Source organism: Tilletiaria anomala (genome assembly GCF_000711695.1).
Source record: "Tilletiaria anomala UBC 951 chromosome Unknown K437scaffold_9, whole genome shotgun sequence".
In the NCBI taxonomy this organism is placed as follows: Eukaryota; Fungi; Basidiomycota; class Exobasidiomycetes; order Georgefischeriales; family Tilletiariaceae; genus Tilletiaria; species Tilletiaria anomala.
This window is the reverse complement of record NW_013547013.1, coordinates 117,494-144,531: the sequence shown is the minus strand read 5'-3', so window position 1 is coordinate 144,531 and position 27,038 is coordinate 117,494. Positions and strand designations below refer to the sequence as shown.

The window sequence follows — 27,038 nt, the reverse complement described above, 5'->3', positions numbered from 1 at the left end:
GAAACTATGTTGGTCGTGGCGTGACGGGGCGGGGCTCCCCGGGTTTCCAGCGAGTAGCGCATGGGTGGATTTGCATTTGTCAGGATTATCATAAGGAGGACAGCTGCTGACCATCCGCTTCTTCCTCTCCAAGGGACACCACCGGACACTCCTATGCTCTCGTCTGTCCAAAGCTCGGCGTAAGGAGAGATCGCCGAGTTGCCCTCCTCCCTCTGCGCCGGCGTTGGAAGCAGTCTGCGACCCCAGGCTTGTCAGGCAGCCAACTTTTCCCAACTCGTCTGCGCTAGCCATCCTCTTCCAGTCCCCCCCCCCACAATGGCCATGCTTGAGCAGCTCCCACCGCCTCCACCCCACCAGGGCTCGTCCACCAGTGGCAGCCGGCTCAAGCGCAGCAGCAACAGCAGCAGTAGCCAGCAGAGCGGGGGCAACTCGGCAGCCCGCAGTCCCAAGTCGAGCCCTTTGGCGCAAACTGCATCGGGTAAGATGCACTTTGCCACCCTGCAAGCACCCCAGTGCCCCGTCGTCCACCACGCTCCTTCGCAGCCCCTGCCGCCGGGTCACCCACCGACGCATTCAGCACCCGCCTCATCGCTCAAGCCACCGTTCGCCGAGCGCTGCGTCTTCTACCGCACGCCAGAAGACCTTGCGTCTACGCCACCCATCTCGCGCTCCGGCAGCGATACAGACCTCATCAAGAGCGCGCGCAACGGCCAGCTCGTCTCGCACGCCGAGTACCTCAAAGAGCACGCCAACGTGCGCCCGCTGAGGCAAGGCGAGTCGCTCGAACTCGACCCCCAGCACAGCTTGGTCCTCGCCAGTCGCAACTCCCAGCTGGCGCTCATCCAGTCGAGCCATGTGCACAGCATGCTTGAAGCCAGGTACGGCCGGTCTAGTCCGCTCTTCCATGCCGCCAGCACCAGCAGTAGTAAAGGTGTGCATAGCGAAGAGGCGCTCAAGGTGCTCTCACAAAATATCTCCGCACTGGAACTGCAGCAGCCGTGCCATTTCCCCATCACCTCCATGTCCACCGCCGGCGACCAGAACCAGCGCTCGCCGCTGTACGTCATTGGCGGAGAGGGCAAGGCGATCTGGACCAAAGAGCTCGAGGTGGCACTCAAGGCTGGTGCAGTCGATGCCATCGTGCACTGCTTGAAAGACGTACCCACAACCTTGCCCGACGGACTGGAGATCGCTGCTATTCTTGAGCGAGAGGATCCGAGGGATGCATTGGTCATGAAGGATGGTCTACCATACAGGGTGCGTGACAACTGCTCATTACAAGATGATCCCTTTCTTCATGGATCCTGGTGCTGAATATTGCAATTCTCTCTCAACTGCAGACCCTCGACGAGCTTCCACCAGGTTCTGTGATCGGCACATCTTCTGTGCGCCGCGTCGCGCAGCTGCGCAGTCGCTACCCCAAGTTGGTCTTCAGCGACGTGCGCGGCAACATCAACACCCGCCTCGCCAAGCTGGACTCGCCCACGGGCCCGTACACGGCGCTGATCCTCGCCGCGGCGGGCCTACACCGCCTGTCCTTCGAGACGCGCATCACCGCGTACCTCTGCCCGCCGGTGCTGTATTACTCGGTCGGCCAAGGCTCGCTCGCGATCGAGGTACGCTCCCCACCGCCCGGAGCAACTTCCGCGAACAATCGTGACAAGCGTATCGCGCAGATCATCGCCACCATTGGCTGCTGGAAGTCGACGTGGAGATGCGAGGCGGAGCGCGCGCTGCTCCGCACGCTAGAAGGAGGCTGCAGCATCCCCGTCGGCGTTGACACGTGGATCGGAGACGAGACGGAAGAGCAGAGGCGGATGGCTACGACGAGGATAGCGAAGAAGGAGAAGAGCAGCAGCGCCGATGATGAAGACGACCTGCTGGTGGAAGGACACCGCATGAATGAATTGGCGGTCCCAGCGACCACGAACGAGTCGTCTCGCTCAGGCATCGAGCGCCTCGAGACGAGTGCAAAAGAAGCTGCAGACGCCGAAGCCAGAGGTACAGACCCCGCCGATTCTGCGCCCTCGGACCTGCCGCGTCTGCCGACAACCGAGAGCGTCTCTCTCGACGACCTCGCGACACCCCCGCCTTCGACGACAGGCGCGCGGCTGCACCTCTCCGCAAACGTCGTCTCTCTCGACGGGACGCGCCGCTCACACGCGTACCTCTGCGCGGTCTGCCGCTCGTCCGCAGACGCCGCGCGACTCGGCGAACAGGTCGCGCAGGTGCTCATTGACGACCAGGGCGCGCGCGCGATCCTCGACGAGGTCGAGCGGCACCGCGCGCTCGCCGAGGCTGCAGACCAGCGCAGGCGCGCAGCGCGCGCAGAGCGCCTGCGCCAGATCGACGCTGATGCCGCCACCGCGCCGTTAGCGGTGGCCGACGGGGGCAGCGCGCTGCGCAATAATCCTGTCGGCGAGGAGCAGCACAAGCTTATGCACGTCATCGGTCTCTCGGACTTGAAGGGCAGCGGCAGCGAACGGCAGAACGGCAATGGCCCGCACCCGACGCTGCTGCCGCCGCTTATCAATGGCAACGGCGGGCTCGGCTACGGCGAAGGCATCGCCAGTGGCGAGGTGGACAGAAGGGGCGTCCAGCGCGACGATGGGCAGCCTAAGGCGTGGGAGGTATAATCGCGTTGTCCCCTCCCCCCCACACATCCTTGCCCCTCGTTTTCTGTCATTCGTGTCAAACTTGTACTTTGTGGCTCCTGCTTCCGCTACTTGGGAATTGAGTATATGTGCCTTTCGAATTGGTACAACTATTGGCTATGTGCGGGTCCTGTTTTACACGCTATGGTGTTCGCTGTTCTACTCATTGGTGAAAAGAGCCTGGGAGAAAAGGAAAGCGAGCGTCAGCGCTGTTCGTGCAGAAGTTGCGTGATATGGATACACTCAGCTCCACGAGAGAGCCGCGCTCACCTTGCGCTTCTCCGCAAAGGCGGACATCCCCTCCTTTTGGTCCTTGGTCGCGAACAGGCCTTGGAACAGTCTCCTCTCAAATCGGAGGCCTTCGTTGAGTGACAACTCGTAAGAAGCATTGACGGCCTCCTTGCCAGCCTGCACGGCGATCTGGCCCTTCTTTGCGATCGTCGCGCCAACTTTCACCGCCTCATCGACGACGCTGCCCTCCTTGACGATGCGGCTCGCGAGACCGTGCGCGACGGCCTCCTCTGCAGTGACGTTGCGTCCCGTCAGGATGATCTCCATGGCGAGCGACTTGCCGATTGCCTTAGTAAGACGCTGCGAGCCGCCTGCACCCGGAATTACGCCGAGGTTGATCTCCGGTTGACCAAAGTTGGCGTTTGGAGCAGCGAGGATGATGTCGCACCTACAGTGGAATATTATGACACGTGCATTCCTTGGATCAGTACCTGGAGCGCTTTAGAAACTGTCAAACACAGTTTCTGCTCACATCATCGCAAGCTCGCATCCGCCTCCAAGCTGGGTATCACCCGGACGTATCGCGGGTTCGTTAGAGTCAGTTTTACAACTTCCACGTCTATGGCTTTTCCAAGTTCTTCAGCGACCTACCGCATACCCGCTGACAGCTGCAATGATGGGCTTTCGGATTGAAGATATCTTTGTCCAATGGCCAAGGAAGTTGTTCTTGTATGCCTCACCATACTGCTTGTCCTTCATTTCCTTAATGTCCGCGCCGGCTGCAAGTCATAACGGGGGCTCAAGGAGACTCGTTAGCAATCACCACAGCAGCAATCCGGCGCAATACTAGCGCCAAGAGATGGCGCGCCCCTGAAGGAGGAAACGCACCAGCGAAGGCCTTGTCGCTGCCCGTGAGGACGATCGCGCCGACAGCCGGGTCATTGTCCGCCTTGTCGGTTGCATCGTTGAGCTCGTGGAAGAGCTCCGAGTTGAGCGCATTGAGCGCCTTGGGCCTGTTGAGCGTGATCAAGCGGACTTTTCCATCTGCAACGTCCGAGACGATGATGTTCTTGTAGTTGCAACTCCCCGCGGAGGAAAGGCGGACGGCAGAACCAGAGAGCGCACGCATGGAGACTGGTGCGGCCGATGCGACGGCCGACCTGCGGGCGCACAGACGCAAGGGAGCGATCATCTTTGCGAGTTCTGATCACCGTGGATAGAATTTCTCTCTGCGGGTCCGATACGAGCTGGCAACTGGTGTGGCGGTTGACGTGTCCTTTCACCACCGTCGTTGGGCGTGAAGATGAGGCGATCACTCTCTCGAGGGCAACACAATATAGGATCCCAGAATCTGAATCTGGTGGGTGTGAAGTGTGAGTACGAGAGGCGGAACCTCGGAACAAGCGGCTATAACAGGCCAGCGTCGGCCAGCAATTGGGGTAGATTAGGGTTGAAGGTATATGGGTGTTGCTTGACCATTAGTAGTCAGTATGGGGTGGTTATGGCGCTCATACGTATTTATTGGGTGGCTGCGGCCTGCGGCTGTCCTGTGGCTCGAGAGCGCACCCCGCAACGCGTTGACTGCTGGCTGACATGGTCCCCCGAGTCACTCGGACTCGTCAAATACGCCAGATCATCCCTCCCTCCGTATTGCATATGTTAGTCTGAGATGAAGCAACGCATCCGAGGCAGATGCATTCATGTGAAATCAGGGGAGAAACGGCCCACGAAGACGCCCCGGAGTCATGTTTGCAGCTGCTGAGAAAGCACACAAGATACCTGCCCGCCCTTGGTAGCTCGCGGGTGTGATCAGCAAGCCGGAGTTTAGCCATTGCTTGCGTGCATGCGAGTTCAAGGCATCCATGACGGCTCCACGAGAAAACACGATCGAAGCCACATGGTTGATAGTCAAGCGTGCTGCTTGTGCAGCGAGCTCCATAGTGGCCGCTGTACGCAAGACGAAGCATCTGGCATCCACATGTGGTTTGCCGAGTTATGGTAACTGTGCGTTGCGAAGTGTTCGTCTCAATTCCCACTGATACGAACGTGAGAGCCCAATAGGCTTGGAAGCCTTCTCGCAGAGTGGGGTCTGTTTGTATGCTCAAAGGCGCGAGACTCTCGTGCAATAGTCAATAGTCTTGTACTTTTACAAAGGGACTTGCTGGTATTCTTTCACTTGAATACTTTCCATGGCTTTTCGTATGCTCAACAGCGTGAAGCGTCAAGCTGATGTCCGCACACCTTTGACAGCCATGAAAAGCAAGGCCTCCAAACGATCAGGGCCCTCAGGTGGTAGCAGTGGCAGTCGCCCCAAAGCTTCAATCTCCGGCAAGGCTGCTAACTCTGCCTCTGAGCCTAGCTTGGGCATACAAGACTTACCGAAGTCTCTCTTCAATTGTGAGTCGGATTGCTTTAACATGCAGCGACTGTATCCGCCTGAACACGGTGCGAACTGGCTCTGATTGGTTAATGCCCGGCTTATGACTCCTTTCGTCAACCGAATAGACCTACTAGCGACTGTCATCCGTGCTGAGCCCAGTACGGCCGTACCGCTTCTCCTCGTCTCCAAACAATTCGCATATGCGACCTGTCAACAGCTGTACAGCACGTTGCTGGTGCCGGACGATGAAGCGGAGCTTCACAGGTTGCTCAGTGAAGGTGGTCCAAATGCAGATACTGATAATGAGGAGTCAATACCGAGTGCGCAGCGTTCATGCAGCGCGCTTGCCAACGCCTTCACTCGAGCGGACAAGTACGCCGAACATGTGGCTGGCATCATCATCCGTCAGGCACTTCGGCAGGCAGAGCTTCGTACCGACAGCGACTTGGATTTTGTACCTCTCTCACCTGCGAGTCTCAGCACGCTCTTATCTCGATTTCCAAATCTGCAAGGCTTCGTGTGGTGGGTACACGCTATGCGCGCTCTCTCGGTCGTGAAGCACATACACAACGCAAAGTGCCTTTTGACAAATGCATCTGATTTGCAGGGCGAGCAGACGAGAGCCTTCTCCTTCCTTGTGCGAAATCCTAAGCTCTGTGGCACCTAATCTTAGCATTCTCGCTTGTCGCGCTCATGCGGCTGACCAGGCAGCACCAGCAGCTCGTCAAAACAGTATTAGTCCAAGTCTCCCCACGCTCATGCACGATTTCGAGTACGATGGGACTACGATTCACGGTCTAGGCCTGTTTGGACCCGCACACGAGGATCTTCGCTTCGATCCCATCGCCACATCAGTGCTTGGCCTCGACTTTGTCGACACACTCGAAGAAGACGGTGAAGATGATTCGCAGCTCGCCCGTCAAACTCGAGCGCTGTCCATTTCTGACTTTGGAGGGGCTGAATGCGAGGACCTGTCCCACAGCTCGAGTGCATCTGTTCCATTGGCTGGATTCATGCATGGCTCCCCACTGCTGGACTTTGATCCGCCCGCTCGGTTCGAATGCCGCCAGCTGTATGAGCTGCACCACCTCTCCACCCTTGCTCTCGCAAACTTGACGCTTGACGGTGCGCGTATCCTTGCAGGCGCGCTGTCCGACCTGCCACTGCTTGAGTCTGTCACATTTGACTTCAAATTTGTCGAGGACTCATTGCTCAAGAGACTGGCTGAATGCTGTGGTGCACGCAAGCTGAAGGAATTGCGTTTGAAGAGCAGCGGCACCAAGGTCACCGACAAGGGCATCGTCGCGGTCATGCACGGCTGCAAGCGGTTGCAGACGCTTGAACTGTGCAAAGTCGAGGGACGCCTTTCGAAGCGGCTCTGGAGCAAGATCGACTGGGTGCACAAGGTTTCGCCGAGCTTTGAAAACCTCGTCGTCTCCTTCGACGAATCTTGCGCGCACCACAGCTGGATCACAGACCATCTCGACTCGATCAGCGAGGCCGTCCGAGTGCCACAAGGGCTCAGAAAGCTCGTCGTGTCGCGCGAGCTCCCCGCGCAGTTCCACATCACCCCGAATGTATTTGCGCAGGCCTCGTCGTCCGAGGAGGAACGTGCACACACGAACCTCTTCTCCGCAGCCCCGACCAAGACCGGCTTTGCGGCGCTTCCGCCTGTGGACGCTGTTACGATCCCGCGGCTACTGCCAGCGCAGCATCTGGACTTGCTGTGGCAACACGGTGCAACTCTTCGGCACCTGAGCGTGAGTGACGGACGGGCCTCCGCTACTCTTGCTACTTGACATATATTGATGATCTTCCACGGTGCATCACAGCTTGACTTCTTCTTGATTGACTCTGATCAGCTCAAGTTGATTTTTGACAGCTGCAGGACACTGAAAGAACTGCATGCATTCTTGGATGCGCCTTTTATGACTTTAGTGAGTGCAACTCATGTATGTTTTCGACAGGCTCGCTACACCCCATGCTCATACGCTATCTCCTTCTACTGAAGCTCAATCTGTCGCCGTCGCTGGTCCCACTCACGTGTCTGGACACGGTATCCCTTACGATCAAAGAAGAGCATTGTCCGCGTCCACTTGGTGTGCTCAGTGTTGACGCGACATCACTAGCGCCACAGTTGACTTCGAGCCCGTCGTTGGGCCCTTTCGCGCAGGACCCATCCTCAGTCCTCCCTGAAGTGCTTTCACCCGGCGTCGCTTCCACTTCAACCGCCAGCGATTCACCCGTCAGCAGCAGCACTCGGAGCTTCTCCATGATTCACAACAGCAGTCGGTCGAGCTTTGCTACGGTCGGCACGAGCCTCGGAAGCCCTTCGTGCAGCCCCTTGGCTTCGCTGCCCGCCATTAATGATTGGAGGCCTTCGCATGAGGCAAATTCCATCGGAAGCGCCGCGGCAGCCTCCCCTGCAAGGTCATCGCTCAACTACGCGCACGTCAGGAGCCGTAGTGCCACCACTGAGGCTGTACGCGCACCGTCTCAGACAAGCCCTATCAGGAAGCGGGGTAACTGCTCTGTATCGGTTTCGGCGAGCAGCCTCCCGCTCGGACGACAGCATGAGTCAGGCAGTCATCATGACACCATACCCGTGTATCCTGGCGCCGCAACGGCTCAAACGAACGCATTCAACTTGCTGATTCCTGGCAAGCGTGACATTCGAAAGTGAGCCGGCCAAGCACTTGACGCACACTGCCACGTCTTTCAAGCGCTGATGTCTTTCCTTGTCTCCCTCTAGGCTCTCACGACGCTGCCCTAGCTTGAGAGTCCTGCGTTGGACAGGAAGGCATGGTGTGGGAGAATGGCGGATGGATTCCGCGCACCACATCAGCTTCACCCCACAGGGACAGGTGGTCATGCCACCAAAAAATTTTGACGAGGTACCAGAGGAAGATCTGCTATACCGCCTGACACCCTATCCTGGCGCCGCTTCGTTGCGGGGTGCAGATGATGACGCTTCACTTAGCCTCACAGAAGAAGAGGATGAAGAGGGCAACGAAGAACAAATGTGGAGCGAGCCGTCCGAACAAGCTTTCTCGCCTGACAAGCGTGTTTCAGCGCACAGCAAAAGACAGCGCTCGCTAAGTCTTGCTGCGCTACGGGCACAGGAGGCTAAACAAGTCGAAGCGCCTTTCGGCCAAGCGCAGCATCCGCGTGTACAGTGCTCGAGTCTCCTTGCGGTTACTCTTGACCCTTCGCAAACAGTTGCGCTCGGCACCCGCACGATGTCCAGTGGCAGCGACGTGCCAATTATGCCTTTTCCGCGGACGTGCGACATTGGTGGCATACCATGCAAGCGGACTGACACACTTGCAGATCCGTCCATGAGCAGGACGACGGTAACCGGGAAGCAACTGTCGGGTAGCAGCTACATCAGCGCAGGAGCAAGCAAATCTACGTCTTCACCCGGCGGTGCGCGGTGCGCTTCAACGGCTTCGTCCTCAGCGCGCAGTAAGATCCGCTATAACGCTGCGGGCGCCGTCGTCATTGGCCATGGCGCTGGAAAGTCGAGCGGCAAGAGGAAAAACAGCGCGTGCGGCAACGGCAACACTAAAGGCAAAAATGATAGCTACAACGCAATTGGTAGCAATAGCAAGAAGGCTGGCGAGTTGTCAAGGGCGGACAAATGTCCTGGCGTGTAACCTCCACATGTTTTGGTTGGAAGCACGTTATTCACGTCTCGGGGCGAGAGGCTCGCAAGCAGATGCTCTCTGCACAACGGGGGTGCATACTTTCGACAGCAACTTCAAGTGACAAGGCATTAGGGGGAATGGAAGGCTAAATACGTTTCTGCATATATGCACTGATAATGTACCAATTGGATGTGATTTCCGACTGTGCAATTTGGACTGACGACATTCGAAGACACGGGGCTAGGTGTTGATGTGTGTGATGCTGAGGACGACGCTCACCTGGTGCTTCTAGAGAGGGTCAATCCAAGACGGAAGGCTCGAGTCGCGGGCCGCGATGACATTGGATTACCGGCTCCGACTCGAAGAGGGTCATGAATAACGTAAGAGTAACGCCTTCGACTGGGCATAAGAGAATTCGTTCTCTCCGTCGAGACGCTCCCAAGTGATACATAACGAGATCGAGAATGGAGGGAGACATTGACTCTCACCACAGGAAGAGTAGAGAAGACAGGTTGAGAGAGAATGAGAACTGACGCGCCCGTACTGAAGCGACAGCTCTGTAAGAGGTAAGACAACATGTATCGAGTATGATGGTGGTTGGCGAAAGTGAAGAACAAGTGAAACGTACGTGTCATGTGCGCGCCCCGCACAGCAAAAAGACGCGTCTTCGGTGGTGGACGCCGTTAAAGCTCTGCTGACTGTCCTTCTACGTGCCAGGTGCCTTGGTAGCGGAGAGATCGGAGAGAACTGTACCACAATCAGAGGTTTGCATGCATCGTGCTGCTACGTTAGCCATGGTTAACCACAGTTGTTATCTGGCCACCTCGCACCGCCTTGTGCAAGTTTGCTTTATCTCCTGTTTAACCTTTCAACAAATATGATGGGTGGCATCGGTGGCAAGCAGACGGCCCTCGACGGCGGACGGGCGGCGTACATCGCGCCATCCAAGCAGCTCCGGTATGGCAGCCTGTTTCGCAGCATTAAAGTCCTGCGAAACATCGATGAAACGATGCACCGGCATAGTAGCAAGCCGGAAGACTCGCATGCCGGGGAGTGTTCCAAGTCTTCGAGCACATCGACGGTTGGCCGTAGAGAAAAGAGCACTCGGAACGAACCTGGGACCGAATCTGGGTCGGCACCTGGATCACGATCGGGTTCTTGGATGTCAAATTTTAACGTGTTAGAAAAGCCGCTGAAAGTAACAGTCACACCCAACTCAAATGGTAAAGAAGGGCCAAAAGGCTTTGGTATTGCATCTTTCGCACATTCGAGCCACAGTTCGCGAAAGCACCCTCTAGGCTCTTCCGCATCCGCAGAGCCGTTAACATCAACATCCGCTATTATAAACACAAATGGTCTAAAGCGCAAGCACGGTTCGGCAGGAAGGAGTGATCTGTGCAGTCGTTCGCCAAAGCGAAGATCAGGAATAGATGATCAAGGAAGAAGATTTCAAAGCGTGGAGCCGGCAGCCTCCAGAACAGTCGAAGCAGGCTCATCCGAGTTCAACATGGCTGGGCCAAAGGATCTCCCACGACAACAACCACCGCCCGTGGCACTTTTCTCTGACAGTTCTGCCGTACAAATAAGAGCACTAACTTCCAAAGCTGGCCTCTGCAAGGCATCGAATCCGATCACGCATTCCGACATGTACACACGCACCCAGCACTATGTCAGCACGAGCACAGGACATCAGCAATCCAACCGCGCTGGCGGGTCGAATGAGGGCAGTACCCATTGGATGAAGATGAGAGCCAGAAAGCTGCAAGACCAGGCTGCAGCCAAGGTGAGCTCGCTGTACTCTGTCGCGAGACACTCTAAGAAATAAGTCGCTCACTTCAATCTTGTTTCCGTTTCGCATTCCTGTAGCAAACAAATCTATTCGACGGTGTGGTCGTCTACATCAATGGCTACACGGGCTCACTCATCACCAATCAAGAACTGATCCGGCTTTTGCAGCTGCACGGAGCCATCGTATCATATACACCATCATCCAAAGTAACGCACACTATCAGCACGATGTGCCTTTCGGGAAAGAAAACACAGAAAGAGCTGAAGCGTAAAGTTCTGAAGAGAGTCGCAAAGCTCGTCACTCCAGCATGGGTGCTGGACAGTATCGAGCGTGAGAGAAGGCAGCCTGAGAGGAAATATGCTGTCTTTGAGGATAACACGCAAGGGGACTTACAAAGCTTATGGGCCAAGAAGTGACAGCTAAAGCGGGAATCGCTTCACGTTCGCAACTGCATTTTCTTAACATCGCATCTATCGTGCTTCTCTGCACGCATTTCGCATCGCCATACCCTCCTCGCTCTTTCACACAAGCAAGCAGGCACCGCTTAACACTCTGCAAATAATGTACTCTCGCAAAAAGTCCGCAGAGACCTGCTAGCCAGCACGGCAGCTACTATGATACATGCGTTATCGTCGTTTCCCTTTCCTGCCGCCCTTGCTGGGCACCGTCCCGCCAGTCACACCAGCAGGCAGCCACTCCTCCTTCTCTATCTGCTCCTTAGGCTTATACCGGCCCGCCTTGACGTCCTCGAGCGCCTGCGTGATCTCCTCGGCACTAACGTCCTCCCCCGCGCGAATGCGCGCGGCGATGTCAGGTGGGATCGCCACTTTCGCCACGTTCGTCTGGAAGCCGGGGGCGCCGCGGCCAATGCCTGTGCGCGGGTCATACGCCTGTCGCGTGATTTTGTTGCGCCGCGAGGACTTGGAGGAGCCGAAGAAGGGTGTGAAGGATGTCAGGATGAATAGGACCGGGATAGCGGCGAGTGGGATGCTTTGATAAGAGAATCGGGTGAGGGGAAAGTGGCGGGAATTGGCGGAAGAGGTGTCAACGCTTGTGCGTTCTGAATCCAGACTCGCTTTGAATGGAGGACACCAGGCAATGTTCTACTCACAACCACCAATGTAGCTGCGTCTGCGTCTGCGCTTGTTGCGCTTGTGCGCTGCCGTATGATGACATCTTGTTACGGGCTAGGAAAAAGCGAGTTACAGAGACACTGACGGGAGCAGCCTGCAGCTGATGCGGCACTTGACGTCCAGGGTCTCCGTACCTACGAGTTGGCTCTGGCCTGTGGCTACTGCTGAACGCTGAATGTCTCCCCGGTCGTCCATGGGTTTTGGACACACTTGACTCGGGAACAGTTAGGACTTTTAACTTACCAGGGACTGCGAATCGCTGGACAGTCGACGTGGCGCTCTCGGCCGGAAGGCAATGCATGTGTATTATTATTGGGATCGGTGCAAATTAATCAGGCAAACACCAGCCGCCGTGCATCCGCCAACCGCCACAACTTTTTTTGCATCGAGAGTCGATGAGACGAAGTCCCCGCCAGCATGGGATGGATCGATTTTTGGCGCATGAGCCGTACAATGTACTGCTACACTACTGGCACTGATCTCGCCGTGGATCTCGCCTTGTAGAGGATCATACCGTAGCCAAGCGTGGGTCTATTCAAGCAAGCTCACTTGCAGATCGTCTTAGACAATGCGGTCAAAGACGCTTACGCCGGTACCTGGTCCAAGCAACGGCAGCGTCTTGCCTGACGGCGCGACTGTGATCAAACGCCTGCACATCTCGGGTCTGACACCTTCGTTGTCGCAGCACGATATCATCTCCCGGTTTTCCTCCTTTGGCCTGCAAGTTCTCAATATAGATACCTGGTCGCACGAGTCATCGTCATCGTTGCAACCATCTTCTGCGCCGTCTGGAGCGTCAACGAATCTGGACGGGAAACCGTATGCTTTCCTCGACGTCTCTATCCCTTCAGAAGACGCTCAAGCAACAGTGAAGCTCGAAAGGATCAAGCGTCTGCTGAGCGGAACCATTTGGAAAGGTGCCAAACTGAGGATCGGGGACGCGCGGCCGGACTTCAGGCAAAGGCTCGAAGCGGAAAGGATGGCCCAATCCGCGGATGGAAGTGCTGACCGGTCGAAGAAACGCAAGAGGAGCAAGGTGCCAGGCACAGTTGGGCTAGAAGCGAAGAATAAGGATGTACCTGTCACATCCGCGGACGTAGAAAATGGGCTTTGGGTGCGTGCAGCCTTACGCCAGAGTCTCTCTTTGCTTGCCGGGGCATTGGGCTGACTCGTTTCGCCGGGTTCACCTCGCTCCGCTTACAGGGATGGAAGAAGACACCAGCAGGCCACCTGATTCGACCCATGCACATGCGTCCCGCACACGGCCTGCCGCCTCCACAGCCGCTAAGGTCATTGGCCATCGCTGGCTCATCGAAACCTAATTCCAAGCCCAAGACTTCCAAGGGCAAAGACAAGGTGGCCAATGCTACCAGCGTCGCTGGCCGACCGGCTTCTTCGGGTGCCGGGAAGAAACGCAGCACGAAAAGAGTAAAGATCGTCACAATCGATCCTACGCGATACCCACGCTCGCATCTAACAGGGATGCTCCTTGAGCAGGATGCAGAGACGGTTGGCTCGGCTGGGGTCCCAGAAGGAGGCTACTGGGTCTGCGAAGCAACCGATGCCAGTGGCGGAGACGAAGGTGAAGGCGACAACGCCGAGATGGAGGGTATGGACGGTAAGGTAGAGGAAAGGCAAAGCCAAGCGCGCGTGAAGTGGATACTTAAGGATCGAGATGGGAGCATCGTGCGAATTGAGATCGTCGATGCGAAGTCGGGCAATCGGATGCATCGAACCCCTCGCCTCAACGGAAAGGCGCTCGTTGGCCGGGTGTTGGATGGAGACCAGGAGGCCACGTCATCTTGCGCATCATCAGCCGAAAGCACCTCCGAAGACGAAGCTGCAGGCGAAAGTACGGTCATCTCGTCCGATTTGGACGACAGCCAAGGACAAAACGGGAGCGTCGCGAAGCGCCCCACTGCCGCGGGTATTGCTAGCAGCATAGGCGATGCCCAAAAAAATGACACGTGGCGATTCAAAGCCTATGACCCAGACGCGGAGGCCGACTTTTCAGATGGCTATGACGAAGCTGCGGCCGGGGCGGTACCAGCAAACGCAGCATCAGCAGCGTCGGACTTTGACGCTGAAAGGTGCGGAACACTTGGACTCCTAGCTAAGATGTTCGGACAAGGTCTCAATCCAGAGGAAGCGACGGACGTGGGCCGCGCGACAGGGCCTTTCACGGAGGACTCGGAGGACGATGACGAGGAAGCTCCCCAAGAGAAGCGCGATGGATTTTCATCATATCAAGCAACGCAAAGCACAAGGCCACAGGTAGCGGGAGCAGAAGCCGCCATCGCTGCATTATCTGCTAACCAAACCCAAGCAGATACTGCGATCGCTAATAGCAGGAGCAGGCGTGCGGCGTTACTGGCTGCTGCAGCGCAGACTCAGACTCTGGAAGGCTCTAGCTCCTCTTATGAGCCTCCCTCTCGATTTGTCCCACCTGCAGAGCAATACGCCAACACGGTGACTGCTCCGGCTTCGGCTTTGCAGTCGCCTTCCGATCATAGCTCCGATAGCGAAGACTCAGACCTCAGCACCGAGGAGGCTAAACATGCAGTCATTGCTCAAAAGATTGACGGAGATAGCGTTGATGACAAAGAAAAACGGGGAACCTGCTACCAGCTCAACAGTCTTAAGGACATGTTTAAGCCAAAGGAAGCTGTTCCAGTCGGCGGTCAATTTTCCATCATGGCTGGACTTGACCTAGAGCTGGACGACGAGCTGGACTTTGAGCTCGATGCTGAAGCTGAGCAAGGTGTTGAGGGCTCGCCTATAGAGCTGTCGACTATGGACGCTGCGCAGACTCGGCCTGCAGACTCAGAAGCAGGCTATGTTCAAGGAACGACGCTGCAGCCCCACCCTTTCCCTGTGTTCGACCCAAGCAACTCGCGAGACATGATTCAACTTCTGCAGAAAACAGGATCGTTCATTCCATTCTGTCGTACAGACACTGAAGAGGAGATCGAGGCCCGTTGGGAGGAACACAAGGGTCGCCTGACGCAGGAGTACAAGCGCAGGCATCGAGAGGCTGTCAAGAAGAAAAAACGTCGCGTCACGGGAAGCCGAGCTGCGGGCAGTGCCGGACAGGGAGCTATGAGGTCGGCTACGAGAGATGGAGATGGCGATGTCTAAGATGTAAAGAACCACTTGGCCGCATAGAACATGCATATGTATCAAATGTGATTTCAAAATTATGGCCTAGGCGTAGTGCCTGAGATTGTACAACAGCACCTTGCCCCTGCTATTCCCAATAGCCACAAACCGGCAACTTGGACTGAAGTCGACGCCAGTGACATGCCCGAGCGGTGTGCCAGAAGTGGGCCAGTTTGAGAACACGCGCATAGAGGGGAAATGCACGAGGCGCATCGCGTCTTTCTTGTTCCGGCTCGCCATCGCCATCACTTGTCCGTCTGGGTTGAACCGCATCGTCGTCAGCGCAGTCGTCAAGTTCTCCAGAGTCTTGGACGCTGCAATTGAGATGGCGCCGTCAGACTTTCCGCGAATGACTTTCAAGCCCGCGTCGTCGGCGGCAGCAGAAGCAGTATTGAAGTCGACGGAGCCGGGGTTGCTCAGCAGGTCGGATCCATCGTACCTGCTCACGATGCCATTCTCGCTGCCGACAAGCCAGCTGCTCCCATCCGGGCTACACTCTAAGCCTTGTGCGCCGAAAATACCGTGATCGCGTTTCACCACCTCTGCGCGCAGGTTGCGCGTGTCCCAGATGCCGAATTCCCCGCCTGTGCTGAGCGTGACAAGCGTCCGCCCGTCTGGACTGCGGTCGTACGATCGATCCCACGCCAGCCCTGCAAGGGTGCCACTCGTGCGCAAGGAAGCGATGATCGAGGAGGAAGAGCCGCCCGACCGGCCCCAGTCTGCGAGGTGGACGATCCCCGCACGACCTCTGAATGCGACCAGCGAACCACCGGTATGTGCAGGCTGCGGCGTCGCCAGACTCAGATCCCGATCCCCACCATCGGCTGAGCCGCTCACCGCACCACCGCGCCAAGGGTTGCTGCGCATAACTTTACCACTCTGGAGATCCCAGGCGTACAGGTACGGCCGCTGGCCGCTTATCAGGACGCTGCTGCTGCTTGCTGTGCTCCATTCTGCTGAGCCTGCGCCACTGATGAACATGGCCGTTTTGACAGGCATGTCCGGTATGTGCAGCGTTTGTAACAAAGGGTTGCTGTTGCCGCCTGTGATGCTGAACAATCGCAACCGGCGGTCACGACTGGCGGTCATAAGGATCGATGTGCGGGACGAAGGATGGAATGCTAGCGATTCGATAGCTGCCTCGTCTGACAATGGCTGGGCTTCGTTTGCGTTCCTCAGGCGTTCGATCTCGATCGTGCCTGGTGCAAGCGTCGCTTTTGTCTTGGACTTGAGCTGTCGAAGAAGACCGGTATCCTCTTGCGATAAGAGATCCGCCAAAGATGGGCCAGACTGTTCTTGAATCTCCAGACCATTCGTAGGTGTTTCCGCTGTAGTTTTCTCGATCTCCGTCTGCCGAGCTGCTGGTTTTCGGAACATCCGCATCGCCCAGACCGGTTTCGGATGCAGCTTTTCGAACATCTCACGCAGCCGTCGCTCGTATTCGATTCCGTCCACCGACATCTCATCCGCACTCTTTCGCAGCCGTCTTAGCCGTTTTGTGCCAACGAATGTGCCATCGGCAGCCCTTGCGGAGGGACCGGCGAGCGGAATTTGCAAAGTGGCATCATCAGGGTCGCGCCATACGGACTTGAAGCGTCGTCTTTGAGCGTGGCCATCTAGTGACGCATTTGTGCCCACTTTGGCATCGTCGACATGACTCTCATCCTTCAAAGCGTCGACTTCAGCGTTTTCAACCTTTTCTTGCCCGGACATGCCATCGTCCATCTCATAGTCCACGCTTTCGTTGCCAGACTCTTCTGAGTCCGACATTATCTTTTCTTTTTCAGATGCGCTAGACGCAGATGCACCTGAACCGGGCAAGACATTTGCATCATTGTTGTCTCCGCCATCAATAACGAAAAGCTGCGAGGAGCAGCGTGCCAGATCAGCGTCGGAAGAAGTAGAGATGGACACTATTAAAGTGATAGCAACTCACCTCATCATCATCCATCTCTCCCATCTCTTCTTGCTCTAGCATCTCTCGACGGCTGCCGAGCTTGACATTGCTTCCAGCAGGCCCAGCGACAAAGTGGTCCTCATCATCTTGCTGCTCCGCATTGGCTTGCTTGCTTTTCCCCTTTGATACACTCGTAGTCGTAACGGGTATCTTGGAGACACCAAAGAGGCTGGCTTCGAGCGCCGCTTGCTCTGCGTGTTCTTGTGCGGAGAGAGGTCTGTTTGAATGTTTATTAGCCTTCTTTCTTTCCGACGTGCCTTCTCTATCGCGTTTGCCCTCAGAGGGGCGCTTCTTGGGACGACTGTTCGATATCATCAACATGATGAGGCACCGCTCGACCGATCACGGGAACCCAAAGAAAGTTATACTGTATGCCGGCCCTTCGTGAGCCCACTTTTGGAGGTGTGTGAGATGGTAACCCTCCGTCTAGCCGGGTGTGCACAAGCTGCAACAAAAGGAACGGCATGCATCCGTAAACCATACAGGTTGCCTCAATTAATTTCAACCTCAAGGGAGTCCACTATGAAGCAGCTTGGAGTCTCTCATCGAAAAAATGGGTCGTTTGTGTCCCGCGTTCCGAAATCCGAAATCCAGAGTTCCCCTGTATGAGAACGCGTCAGGCTTATAGGCTTCCTACTCCCGTTATCTCTAGCACTTGAGACCACATACCTTGAGTGCTTGCTAAAAGTGCTAATTGGCTGGCAATTCCAACCTCGCGCCTTTCCAACTCGGCTTGTGACGCGACGCGATAGGGGTCGGGGCCCACCGTCGCCTTGCGGCACACAATTGCGACCCTTGTCAGTGCCATGACAAGATGCATCTGGGCGCAGAGCATCTCGCCGGTATTGCGGCCATCCCCGGGGCAATCACCAGTCCGGGCCACCTTGCATCGAGCACGACTCGTCCCCATCCCCTCGGCCAGCCGCACCCTCTTCTCGGCGCCGAAGATCTTCGCGCGTACAAGGTTGTCAGTCATATACGATGACCTTCCCACAACTGCAGTTGATACGGAGGGTAGGCCGCTGGCACCGCTTGCCCCACTGCCCAAGGAATCCGAGGTTCGCGTTCGCAAGCGCAAAGCCCATAAGAAGACCTCACTGGTCGAGGCTGAGGCAGCGAGGCCCGACACCTCAGGTGATCCTGCACTCGCTCATGTAGACGAACTAGGAGGTGAATTGTCGCTTGATTCAAACCGTGACGTTTTGTTCAGAGCTGATCGTGAACCAACCGCTCGCAGTGGAGGGCAAGGCCTGGCCGCCTCTCGCCAAGGAAGTTCTGGCGAATCTGGCGCGTTTTCCTGGCTGCATTCTTTTGACGCGTGTCGGGAACTTTTATGAGGTAAGAATAATCATGTGGAACTGATGTGGAGAATCCTCTGACACCATGACTCTGGCAGTCGTATTTTGAACAAGCTCCGGACGTCGCGCAGATGCTTGGCATCAAGCTGGCCCGACGATGGTGGGGAGGGCGCGAAGTTGCCATGGCCGGCTTTCCCGTGCATCAAATGGAAAAGTACCTGAAGGTGCTCGTCCAAGACTACGGCAAGCTTGTGGCAATCTGCGACGAATTCAAGGAGTTTCACGCTTCCGGCGCGGAAAGTGGAGCGAACAACGATGATACCCTCAACGAGAGCGCCAGCTTTCACAGAAAAGTCACTAGAGTAGTATCGCCGGGGACGCTCATCGATGAAAAGTTTCTCGACCAATTCACCAGCAATTTCATTGTTTCTGTCGTTTCAGCAGATGACAACGCCGTTGGGACGCCAAAGTTCGGCTTGGCGTGGCTGGATATCGGCACAGCTAATTTTCATAGCATGCCTTGTTCGGATGGACAAAGCCTGCGAGATCAGATTGCCCGAATAGCGCCCAAGGAAGCCATACTGCAGCCAGGCGTTTTCAACGCAGCTCCTAGCGAAGATGACGGTCGGCATGGTGATGCCGATCGATATTCTCACCCTCTATGGGAAGCGCTCCCAGAAGGAAGCTGTATGGTGACGTATGCATCTGACCAGGCTTCCTCGCCTACGGCTTGCATGGATAATCCCTTTCCTGAGCTCAAGCTATCTACATCCGAATCAAAGGCCATCCAACAGCTTACACGGTACATCGAGACGCGGCTGATCGAGCTTCAGCAAAGCCCGTCTAATGCATCAGGCGTCTTTCCCTTGACACCAGAGCGCATGCTTGAACGAGAGTGCATGCAAATTGATGCTCACACACTCTCTGCGCTTGAAGTTCGCAGCTCGATGCGCGAGGGTGGCGTGCGAGGCAGCCTTATTAGTGCAGCAAGACGGACAGTGACGAGGGGTGGTACGCGGCTTCTCGAAGAATGGCTAAGTGGGTGTACTGAGATGCGAATCCATGCCGAACGTCACGATAATGCTGACCATACGCGATGCATCTTCGCAGCCTGCCCAAGTACATCGCTCAAAATCATACACTGGCGTCAACAACTCGTGTCTGCTCTTCATGCCAATGCTTTCCTTCGAGAAGATCTTCGCCTGCTGCTTCGACGCTCCGCTGGCGACATCTCTCGGACACTGCAGAAGATTTTGGCCCGGCGCAATGACGAGCAGGATCTTTTGGCTGTGCGTGACTTCGTTCATCTATGCGAAAAAGTGCAAAGCACTCTGCGAGAAGCCTTGGACCGGGGTCTATCACATGAGTATGCCGCTTCCGCACAGGAGATTGCCGGTAATTTCACCGCTCTAGGTCACCTTGCTCAGTCTCTCGAAGATGCAATTGATGAATCAGTGATGGAGAAGAGGCGACAATTACAAAGTGCGACCGCAGATGAGATCGAGTCTGTAATTACTCAGGGTGAACTGAAGCAGACACAGGTAGAGCACGGTACTATCCAAGTGTCGACTCCACGACGCGCCAGCAGGTCCAAAGGCAAAGCTGCAGAGCAAGAGGAAGAAAGCCCACTCTGGGGCCCGCCATTGGAGCACCTAATCAGGCCTGGGTGAGAGACGTTATACGATGGGCGTCGCAAGTCCTCAGCGTTGACACCGTGGCAAACTCCATTCTGAGCCACACAGATCTTCCAAAGCAATTGACATCTTGCTCAAAGAGTACAATATCTTGCGTCGCTCTGCTCGAAAATTGGAACAGCGTCTGAGGGACCGGTTGCCCAACCCGGAGCGGCGAAAGCTCACTCTCCGACAACTGCTAGGTCAAGGCTATGTCGTACATGTTGGGGACTTTAAGGATCGCATGACACCCCTGTTCCCATCCGACATGTCGTTCGCATACAAGAGTAAATCGACTCGCACGTACTACTTCGAAGAGTGGACGCGGATTGGCTCCAAGCTAACAAGACTCCAAAATGACCTGCGACAGAGGGAACAGCTTGCGCTCGAAGTCCTGCGCCAGATGGTTGCTCGAGAGGCGCCGGCATTACGTCATAATGCTAGGCAGATAGACCAGCTGGACGTGCTGCTCGGATTTGCCCAGCTTGCGCAAGAGTTGTCCCTCGTTCGGCCCATTGTCGATGACAGTTATGATTTCGAGGTCGTTGGCGGCAGGCACCTCAGTGTTGAAATGGGACTGTTCGAGAAGCAGCGCAGCTTTGTCAAGAACGACCTCAGTCTGAGGCCAGACTCCCGTTTGCACCTCATCACTGGGCCCAACATGGGTGGCAAGTCAACCTTCATTCGACAGAATGCAATCATCGCCATCCTTGCGCAGAGCGGGAGCTTCGTCCCTGCGGAATCTGCGAGGATTGGCGTCGTTGATCGTCTGTTCAGTCGCGTTGGCGCAAAAGACGACCTCTTCCGGGATCGCAGCACGTTTATGGTTGAGATGACAGAAATGTCAGAAATCCTGCATCGCGCGACTCCACGGAGCTTCGTCATTGCGGACGAGATCGGAAGGGGCACAGCGACGGCAGTGGGAACCTCGATTGCCTTCGCTACGCTGCTTCATCTTCTCCACACCAACCATTGCAGGGTACTCTTTGCCACGCACTTTCACGAGCTAGCAGACATGCTCGGTTTCCAAGACGTGGTAGGTGGATCGCCGGCCGATGGCAGTTCCGTTGAGGGCATCGCGTTCTTTTGCACCGACGTGATCGACACGAATAACGACGCAGTGGTGTACGATCACCGGTTACGACCAGGCGTCAACCGCGATTCTCATGGCTTGGAAGTCGCGAAGCTGGCGAACATGCCAAGGCATGTCGTAGATTATGCTCGACGAACGCTCACGTGGCTCAATGAGCAGAGCGCTAACGCCGCATCGGCAGCGACTCTACGCGATACGATGAGGTCACCTGTGTTACCTGCATATATCACCAGTCAGCATCGGAGCGATGCCATGTAAGAACATGGGCTTCTTTCTAATGGAGCCTGAAGAACATTTTTCGGGCGCCATCCATCCTTTGCGAGAAGATTCGCAGCTGTGCGTGCCGGATCAATCAATTGTACAAATGCATACAAAGAGGGAGGTCATGGAGGGGCGCGGCAGCGCGCGAGATGACAAAATGTTTAGCGGTTCTAAAAATAAAATGTAGAGGCACATCAGCATATACAGAAAGCAAGAGGAGAGTGACATGCGAGGCGACGTACCTTGACAAAGCCAATAGCGTCGGCCTTCTCCCTAAAGCACTGACGGCAGATGTCAAGCCCATACTTGCGAATGATACCACCTTGGTTGGCGCAGACGCGGCTGAAATCAAAACAAAGGTTAGCACAACGTACCAATTTCCCGAATTAAGTGGCTTTCGACTTGACATCGAAATACGGCTGCACCAAGTGCCTGTCCCAGGCCGCTCCGTCTCTCCCGGAAGACTTTTCCAAACCGCCGCCGCGCTTCCAACTCTAGCCCATATCCATGGGAAGTGGCAATCCGTCATCATTTCTTAAACTGATCTGCATCAAGGCTCACAGCCTCAAGCAATTGGACTTTCTCTTGGCTTCAGACACAAATCAATACTTTGTGATCATTCCCATCACCAGATCGCTGCATTGAGCCCTTGCGCTCACCACCAGAATGTACACCCTTCTCTGCCACCTCCCTTCATCCTTCCTTGTGAAAGATTCCTTTCATCCTGGGTGCAATCGGTTTGCCTGTGATAAGAGCTGAGGCAGGGTGGTCAAACTCACCATTGCCGAGAGCCCTTGCCGTACTTGCGAGGATGAGAGAACCAAATGTTTGAGTGCGCCATCTTGAATCTATAGCCCCAAGAAAGACGCTCGGGTCAGTTCGTGTACCATCCTCAGAGGTGACCAGCAATGCTAGTCGCAAAAATGATTGCTTGGCCACTGAGCTGCAAATCATAGTCCGGTTTCCCCATTCCGATTTTACTCGCGCTAGCCGGTCTTCCAGCAGCATTCAGGCTCATGCATGGAAGCCGGAAGAGTAAACTAGGACCTTTGAGCTTGAACTCGTCTTGTCAATCCAGCAAGATACCATGCACTTCGTCTTTGAGGTCCCCAGTTAGTACCACCACAATACCCCTCACACCGGAGCCTCTGTCCATCCGTCTGTCCATCGTTTACACCCACTCTGTAACCAGTATGACGTCCTGTTACGGTGTGTTGCTGTCAAATGTACTCACCAAGCGAGCATGTACTTAATAGCCAACCTGGAATGGATGATCTACCTGAGTCTGCGAAACTCAGAAGACACATGAGCGCTTTCAAGGCCAGTCGCGCCGATTGCTGATGGAGGTCTCGGCGCCCACGCGCCAAATCATCTGGCGGAAAGCTGCTGCGGCAAGCGCGGTGGGCGCAATAGAAGGTTCACCGCAAGGCGACATCCCTGTGTACCCCCAGCTTGGCTCCGACGCGCTCAACTTTTAGAAGCATGCCTACTTCGGCATAGACTTCCTCTTCGCTTTGAGCCAGACACCTCGATCGACATCCCAGCAATCGACAAGGGCTCGCCAAAAGTGAGTTTTGGTGACAGTCACACATTTGGAGAAGCATCAGCTGTGCGCCAGAAAGCGAGCTTGGCTCAGAAGGAGCGGCCGCGAGACGAGCACGCGAAAGCTTGTGGGCAGGCATTGGTCAAGTTTTAGCAAGATGGGTTTCTTGGAAGACCTCATGCATATGACGATGTGGGATGGGATTGGCAGGGTGCGCGCAATGCGCAGTCCTTCAAGTGGTCGTGTTGATTTGCTCTGGATGAGCTCAACTATAACGCAGTGACGGATGAACCCGGGCATTCCTCCTACATGGCTTGCGAATGACAGGGACTTGCGTGGATGTGTACTTGCAAATTGCTACTCTTCCATCATCCACGAGAAGGCTGCTGATACCCTCTCACCTTTCAGTGTCTCACTGCAAGTACGAGCACCCAAGGCACGGTCACACCGGTTTCTTGCCGCGCAAGCGTGCGGCTAGGCACCGCGGGAAGTGCAAGGCGTGAGTTTTGATGAGCTTTATTCTGTTGATCTGGCTTATCATATTGACATCTTTGCTGTCCGACAGCTTCCCCAAGGATGACGCCAAGAAGCCCGTGCATCTGACTGCCATGCTCGGCTACAAGGCAGGCATGACCCACGTTGTCCGTGACCTCGACCGTCCCGGTTCAAAGATGCACAAGCGTGAGATCGTCGAGGCCGTGACCGTCATCGAGACCCCTCCTATGGTCGTTGTCGGTGTCGTCGGATACGTCGAGACCCCCCGCGGTCTCCGTGCGCTCACCACCGTCTGGGCTGAGCACCTCTCGGACGAGGTTAAGCGTCGCTTCTACAAGAACTGGTACCGCAGCAAGAAGAAGGCTTTCACGAAGTACGTGAAGAAGCACTCGGAGAACGACGGCAAGTCCATCAACCGCGAGCTCGAGCGGATTCGCAAGTACTGCACCGTCGTCCGTGTTCTCGCCCACACTCAGATCCGCAAGACTGGCCTCAAGCAGAAGAAGGCACACCTCATGGAAATTCAAGTCAACGGTGGCTCAATCGCTGACAAGGTTGACTTTGCTAAGGAGCACTTCGAGAAGACCATCGACACCAAGAGCGTCTTTGAGGAGAACGAGATCATCGATGTCATCGGTGTTACCAAGGGTCATGGATACTCCGGTGTCGTCTCAAGGTGGGGCGTCAAGAAGCTGCCGCGCAAGACGCACCGTGGTCTGAGGAAGATTGCCTGCATTGGTGCATGGCACCCGGCGAACGTCCGTTTCACTGTTGCGCGTGCTGGTCAGCAAGGCTACCATCACCGTACCGAGCTTAACAAGAAGATTTACCGCATTGCCAACGGCAGCGACGAGACTTCTGGCTCGACCGAGTTCGACACCACCAAAAAGACGATCACCCCGATGGGCGGCTTCCCGCACTACGGTATCGTCAAGAACGACTTCGTCATGATCCTTGGCAGCTGCCCCGGTGTCAAGAAGCGCGTTCTCACCTTGCGCAAGTCTCTCACCACCCACACTTCCCGCAAGGCTCTCGAGCAGACCAGCCTCAAGTGGATCGACACCAGCTCCAAGATGGGCCACGGTCAATTCCAGACTCGCTCGGAGGCCGACAGCTTCCTCGGTCCGCGCAAGCTCAAGGCGCAGGTTGTTTAGATCGTCGACCCCGGCGGCTTGTATTTTTCTTTGCCATTCATGTCATGAATGCACCCACGACGATGCCATGTACAGTCTACTCTCCGCCAATGCACGCATGTACATGCTGCGTGTCCGTCCGTACATTGAGCAGCTACGGAACACTTGGGCAGCACCTCTAACCGCTAGCCGTTGATGGATATGACCGAAGTCGTTGCTGCTTGTTCCCCTTGCTCTTGTACAACACTTCTCGTCGACATGTCAAGTCCAGGTAGCATTGGGTTTCAGTCTCAAAATGGTCAATACATAGCAGTCCTGTACAGGCTTGTCGGTGTTTCAAGCGACTCGAAGACAATTCACAATGGGTGTGCAGATGTGCAGCAATTACAGACGTATGCATGTACTCTCGTCGACTCTGGCATATGGCAAAGAATCAAATATTGCTGCATGTCGACACGTCCACTCTTCCAGACTTCCAGGCAAATATTCCAGTATGGGACGACGCAGTGTACTGAGGGGTAATTGTGCGGGCGACGCCACTCGCCAGGTTAGCGGCCGCCCGGCTGCACGCTCCTGCGCCTGGTGGCACCCTGTAGTGTTGCTGATTGCCATTAATGGACTTCGAGCAACAGAAGTCAGATATTTACCAAACAAACATTCCGTAATTTAACTGGCACGCTTTCACTAGTCGTAAAATACTCCAGGTTTGTAGGCTGCTTGGTTAAAATAGACACGGAATACTGGTATGTCGAATCAAATTTATCGAGGATTCATTAGTTGAGATTTGCATGATTGGAATCATTCTGCTGAAGACTGTGGGAGATCTTGATTCTAGACAGTGGAAGGGACTTTGTTCACCTTCCAGTTTCCACCAAATCGGTAATTTCGCACCCAATTGCCGAATATGTCATCAATTTCGGAGCATGCTTAATCACCTGTTACATACTCATCTCGCGGATGGTTGCGATATTTTGTCGAGCATCGACGAGACTCGAGCGTAAAAATGTTACACAATATACCTTGTGTACAAATGTATATTTGTAGAATTTGGAAACAACCCCGATGTGGCGCCATCGGAGGCAGCAAGCCAGCTGTGCAGAGTATTTGATTGGCAAGGCAGCGGCAACGGCAACGCACTGCAGCAATGAATACTCCGCTGACCACTCCCATCCAGGCTCATGATCATGTACATGACCGGGCATCCCGCCCAAGTTCCCCAAGCGCGGGTGACAAATGTGACGAGCGACAAGCCCATGAAAGGGATTCGGTTAAATTCACTTCGGATTGAGTGTCGGACGCTGGGCAGAGTGTCAGAGGAAAAGAGTCAAGCCTCTAATGCACCCTTGGGCCGAGAGCCCAAGGGGCGCAACAAGGACCTGCAATCTGTGTCGCATGGAGAGAGTTTGCCGACCGCGGGACACAGGACTGAGGCAGGTACGAGCTGATACAATCAATAATTGGCAGGAGACGAGTGAGGGTTAGTGTCCGGTGTGCGTGTAGCTGGACTCGATTGGCGTGTTCAATTGACATTGAGCTGCAGTGCCTTGTAGCACCTCTCGGATCTCGGTGTCTGGCCTTTTTGCACTACGCAGAGTTGCAGCCTGCAGGCGCATCGCGCACGGCCCACACGGTGAGCACAACTCCAAGAAGCATCACAGGGCAGGGCCAGTGCCTCCTCCTTCCCTTCGCCTCACCCTCTCAACGCATCACCCCTGTGCTGATCACAGCCGTCGTTCGCATTCACTCCCGGTGCGGTCATCCGACGAGAGCTCTTCTTCCGAAAAGGGGTGGGAAGAAGGGCCACGGGCTGCCTTGGAGGAGCCCACTCACTGCCTCCCTAGCCAGTTGACTTGCGCAGTCCCATTGCGGCTTGCCCAGCTGCTCGTCTGAATTGGTCATCGGTCTGCTGCGCTCTTGTGCTTCATGATGAACACGGCCTCTCCCATTGGCCACTGTGTAGTATGATGTACTCTCTATCACACCCGTTCACCGGCCACAGCGCTCCAGTCGCACACACGCTACCACACCACTGTTGACTTTTGGAGTTTGAAATCAACGCGATAGATGCCATCGTCACTGACACCACCGCATTACCACACACAGACGTACGCGGGCCTCTCCGAACGAGACACCATCTCGCATCCGCAACGGTAGCAAGGGCATAGCCAATTGAAACTCACATCGCATCCATTCAGCTGCAGCTCCTTGAACACCATCAGAGAGCTCGCGCGACATATGACCAACCTGCGAAGCGTTCGCAGCCTCTCTGCGAAGTGTATCTGTACGCCCGCGGACTGTTTGTCGATTGTTCAGCACCGCTCGCAGCCTGCTTGACACCCCGGTTGTCGCTCCTCGAGTCGCCTTTGCAAAACCCGCGCCCATGGCTTCCACTTCGGGGTGAGTAAGCCGAATTCGCCTTACTGCAGAATCGAGCCAAGCAGCGCCCCAAAACAATCTTGCTTTGGGTGGCCCGAAGGAGGGAGGGTTAGAGGCCCGTGAAAATGAACCAGTCTTGTCTTCTGATAAGCTGGTGGTATCGTTTCGTTGCAAGATAGGCCCTGTGACCCGGAGAGAGACATGACGTTCAAACCA

General features: G+C 55.6%; 10 protein-coding genes across 10 annotated transcripts; 6 read left to right on the top strand and 4 right to left on the bottom strand.

Moving 5' to 3' along the window:
• Nucleotides 1-138: 138 nt before the first annotated feature.
• Nucleotides 139-2,834, top strand: K437DRAFT_186560 (uncharacterized protein). The gene is made up of 2 exons (XM_013389921.1): nucleotides 139-1,257; nucleotides 1,341-2,834. The coding sequence occupies exons 1-2, from the start codon at nucleotides 316-318 to the stop codon at nucleotides 2,634-2,636; spliced, it is 2,238 nt and encodes a 745-aa protein (XP_013245375.1). The 5' UTR covers nucleotides 139-315; the 3' UTR covers nucleotides 2,637-2,834.
• Nucleotides 2,711-4,443, bottom strand: K437DRAFT_254120 (putative enoyl-CoA hydratase precursor, mitochondrial). The gene is made up of 5 exons (XM_013389920.1): nucleotides 3,774-4,443; nucleotides 3,537-3,664; nucleotides 3,418-3,446; nucleotides 2,925-3,333; nucleotides 2,711-2,834 (listed from the first exon to the last, which is right to left on the bottom strand). Exons 1-5 carry the CDS (start codon nucleotides 4,075-4,077, stop codon nucleotides 2,814-2,816), a joined length of 891 nt encoding a protein of 296 aa, XP_013245374.1. The 5' UTR covers nucleotides 4,078-4,443; the 3' UTR covers nucleotides 2,711-2,813.
• A 520-nt stretch (nucleotides 4,444-4,963) lies between these two features.
• K437DRAFT_186550 (uncharacterized protein) lies at nucleotides 4,964-7,546 on the top strand. The gene is made up of 6 exons (XM_013389919.1): nucleotides 4,964-5,282; nucleotides 5,391-5,787; nucleotides 5,873-7,025; nucleotides 7,098-7,202; nucleotides 7,277-7,364; nucleotides 7,439-7,546. The coding sequence occupies exons 1-6, from the start codon at nucleotides 5,075-5,077 to the stop codon at nucleotides 7,459-7,461; spliced, it is 1,974 nt and encodes a 657-aa protein (XP_013245373.1). The 5' UTR covers nucleotides 4,964-5,074; the 3' UTR covers nucleotides 7,462-7,546.
• Nucleotides 7,547-10,419: 2,873 nt separating this feature from the next.
• Nucleotides 10,420-11,117, top strand: K437DRAFT_220517 (uncharacterized protein; the record flags this gene model as incomplete). The annotated part of the gene is made up of 2 exons (XM_013389918.1): nucleotides 10,420-10,695; nucleotides 10,779-11,117. The coding sequence occupies 2 exons, from the start codon at nucleotides 10,420-10,422 to the stop codon at nucleotides 11,115-11,117; spliced, it is 615 nt and encodes a 204-aa protein (XP_013245372.1).
• Nucleotides 11,118-11,271: 154 nt separating this feature from the next.
• K437DRAFT_272398 (uncharacterized protein) lies at nucleotides 11,272-12,021 on the bottom strand. Its single transcript, XM_013389917.1, has 2 exons — nucleotides 11,813-12,021; nucleotides 11,272-11,691 (listed from the first exon to the last, which is right to left on the bottom strand). The coding sequence occupies exons 1-2, from the start codon at nucleotides 11,875-11,877 to the stop codon at nucleotides 11,328-11,330; spliced, it is 429 nt and encodes a 142-aa protein (XP_013245371.1). The 5' UTR covers nucleotides 11,878-12,021; the 3' UTR covers nucleotides 11,272-11,327.
• Nucleotides 12,022-12,272: 251 nt separating this feature from the next.
• On the top strand, nucleotides 12,273-15,019 carry K437DRAFT_292979 (uncharacterized protein). The gene is made up of 2 exons (XM_013389916.1): nucleotides 12,273-12,948; nucleotides 13,038-15,019. Exons 1-2 carry the CDS (start codon nucleotides 12,403-12,405, stop codon nucleotides 14,970-14,972), a joined length of 2,481 nt encoding a protein of 826 aa, XP_013245370.1. The 5' UTR covers nucleotides 12,273-12,402; the 3' UTR covers nucleotides 14,973-15,019.
• On the bottom strand, nucleotides 15,013-17,396 carry K437DRAFT_289917 (WD40 repeat-like protein). Its single transcript, XM_013389915.1, has 2 exons — nucleotides 16,930-17,396; nucleotides 15,013-16,856 (listed from the first exon to the last, which is right to left on the bottom strand). The coding sequence occupies exons 1-2, from the start codon at nucleotides 17,269-17,271 to the stop codon at nucleotides 15,039-15,041; spliced, it is 2,160 nt and encodes a 719-aa protein (XP_013245369.1). The 5' UTR covers nucleotides 17,272-17,396; the 3' UTR covers nucleotides 15,013-15,038.
• A 219-nt stretch (nucleotides 17,397-17,615) lies between these two features.
• Nucleotides 17,616-21,319, top strand: K437DRAFT_186491 (uncharacterized protein). The gene is made up of 5 exons (XM_013389914.1): nucleotides 17,616-18,120; nucleotides 18,188-18,288; nucleotides 18,347-19,286; nucleotides 19,359-19,914; nucleotides 19,991-21,319. Exons 1-5 carry the CDS (start codon nucleotides 17,757-17,759, stop codon nucleotides 21,270-21,272), a joined length of 3,243 nt encoding a protein of 1,080 aa, XP_013245368.1. The 5' UTR covers nucleotides 17,616-17,756; the 3' UTR covers nucleotides 21,273-21,319.
• A 13-nt stretch (nucleotides 21,320-21,332) lies between these two features.
• K437DRAFT_254113 (ribosomal protein S14) lies at nucleotides 21,333-22,555 on the bottom strand. The gene is made up of 3 exons (XM_013389913.1): nucleotides 22,055-22,555; nucleotides 21,518-21,617; nucleotides 21,333-21,445 (listed from the first exon to the last, which is right to left on the bottom strand). Exons 1-3 carry the CDS (start codon nucleotides 22,114-22,116, stop codon nucleotides 21,437-21,439), a joined length of 171 nt encoding a protein of 56 aa, XP_013245367.1. The 5' UTR covers nucleotides 22,117-22,555; the 3' UTR covers nucleotides 21,333-21,436.
• A 240-nt stretch (nucleotides 22,556-22,795) lies between these two features.
• On the top strand, nucleotides 22,796-24,567 carry K437DRAFT_254112 (putative RPL3-60s ribosomal protein l3). The gene is made up of 3 exons (XM_013389912.1): nucleotides 22,796-22,842; nucleotides 23,227-23,317; nucleotides 23,384-24,567. Coding segments are annotated over exons 1-3 (1,176 nt in total). The 5' UTR covers nucleotides 22,796-22,841; the 3' UTR covers nucleotides 24,468-24,567.
• The last annotated feature ends 2,471 nt before the right edge of the window (nucleotides 24,568-27,038 follow it).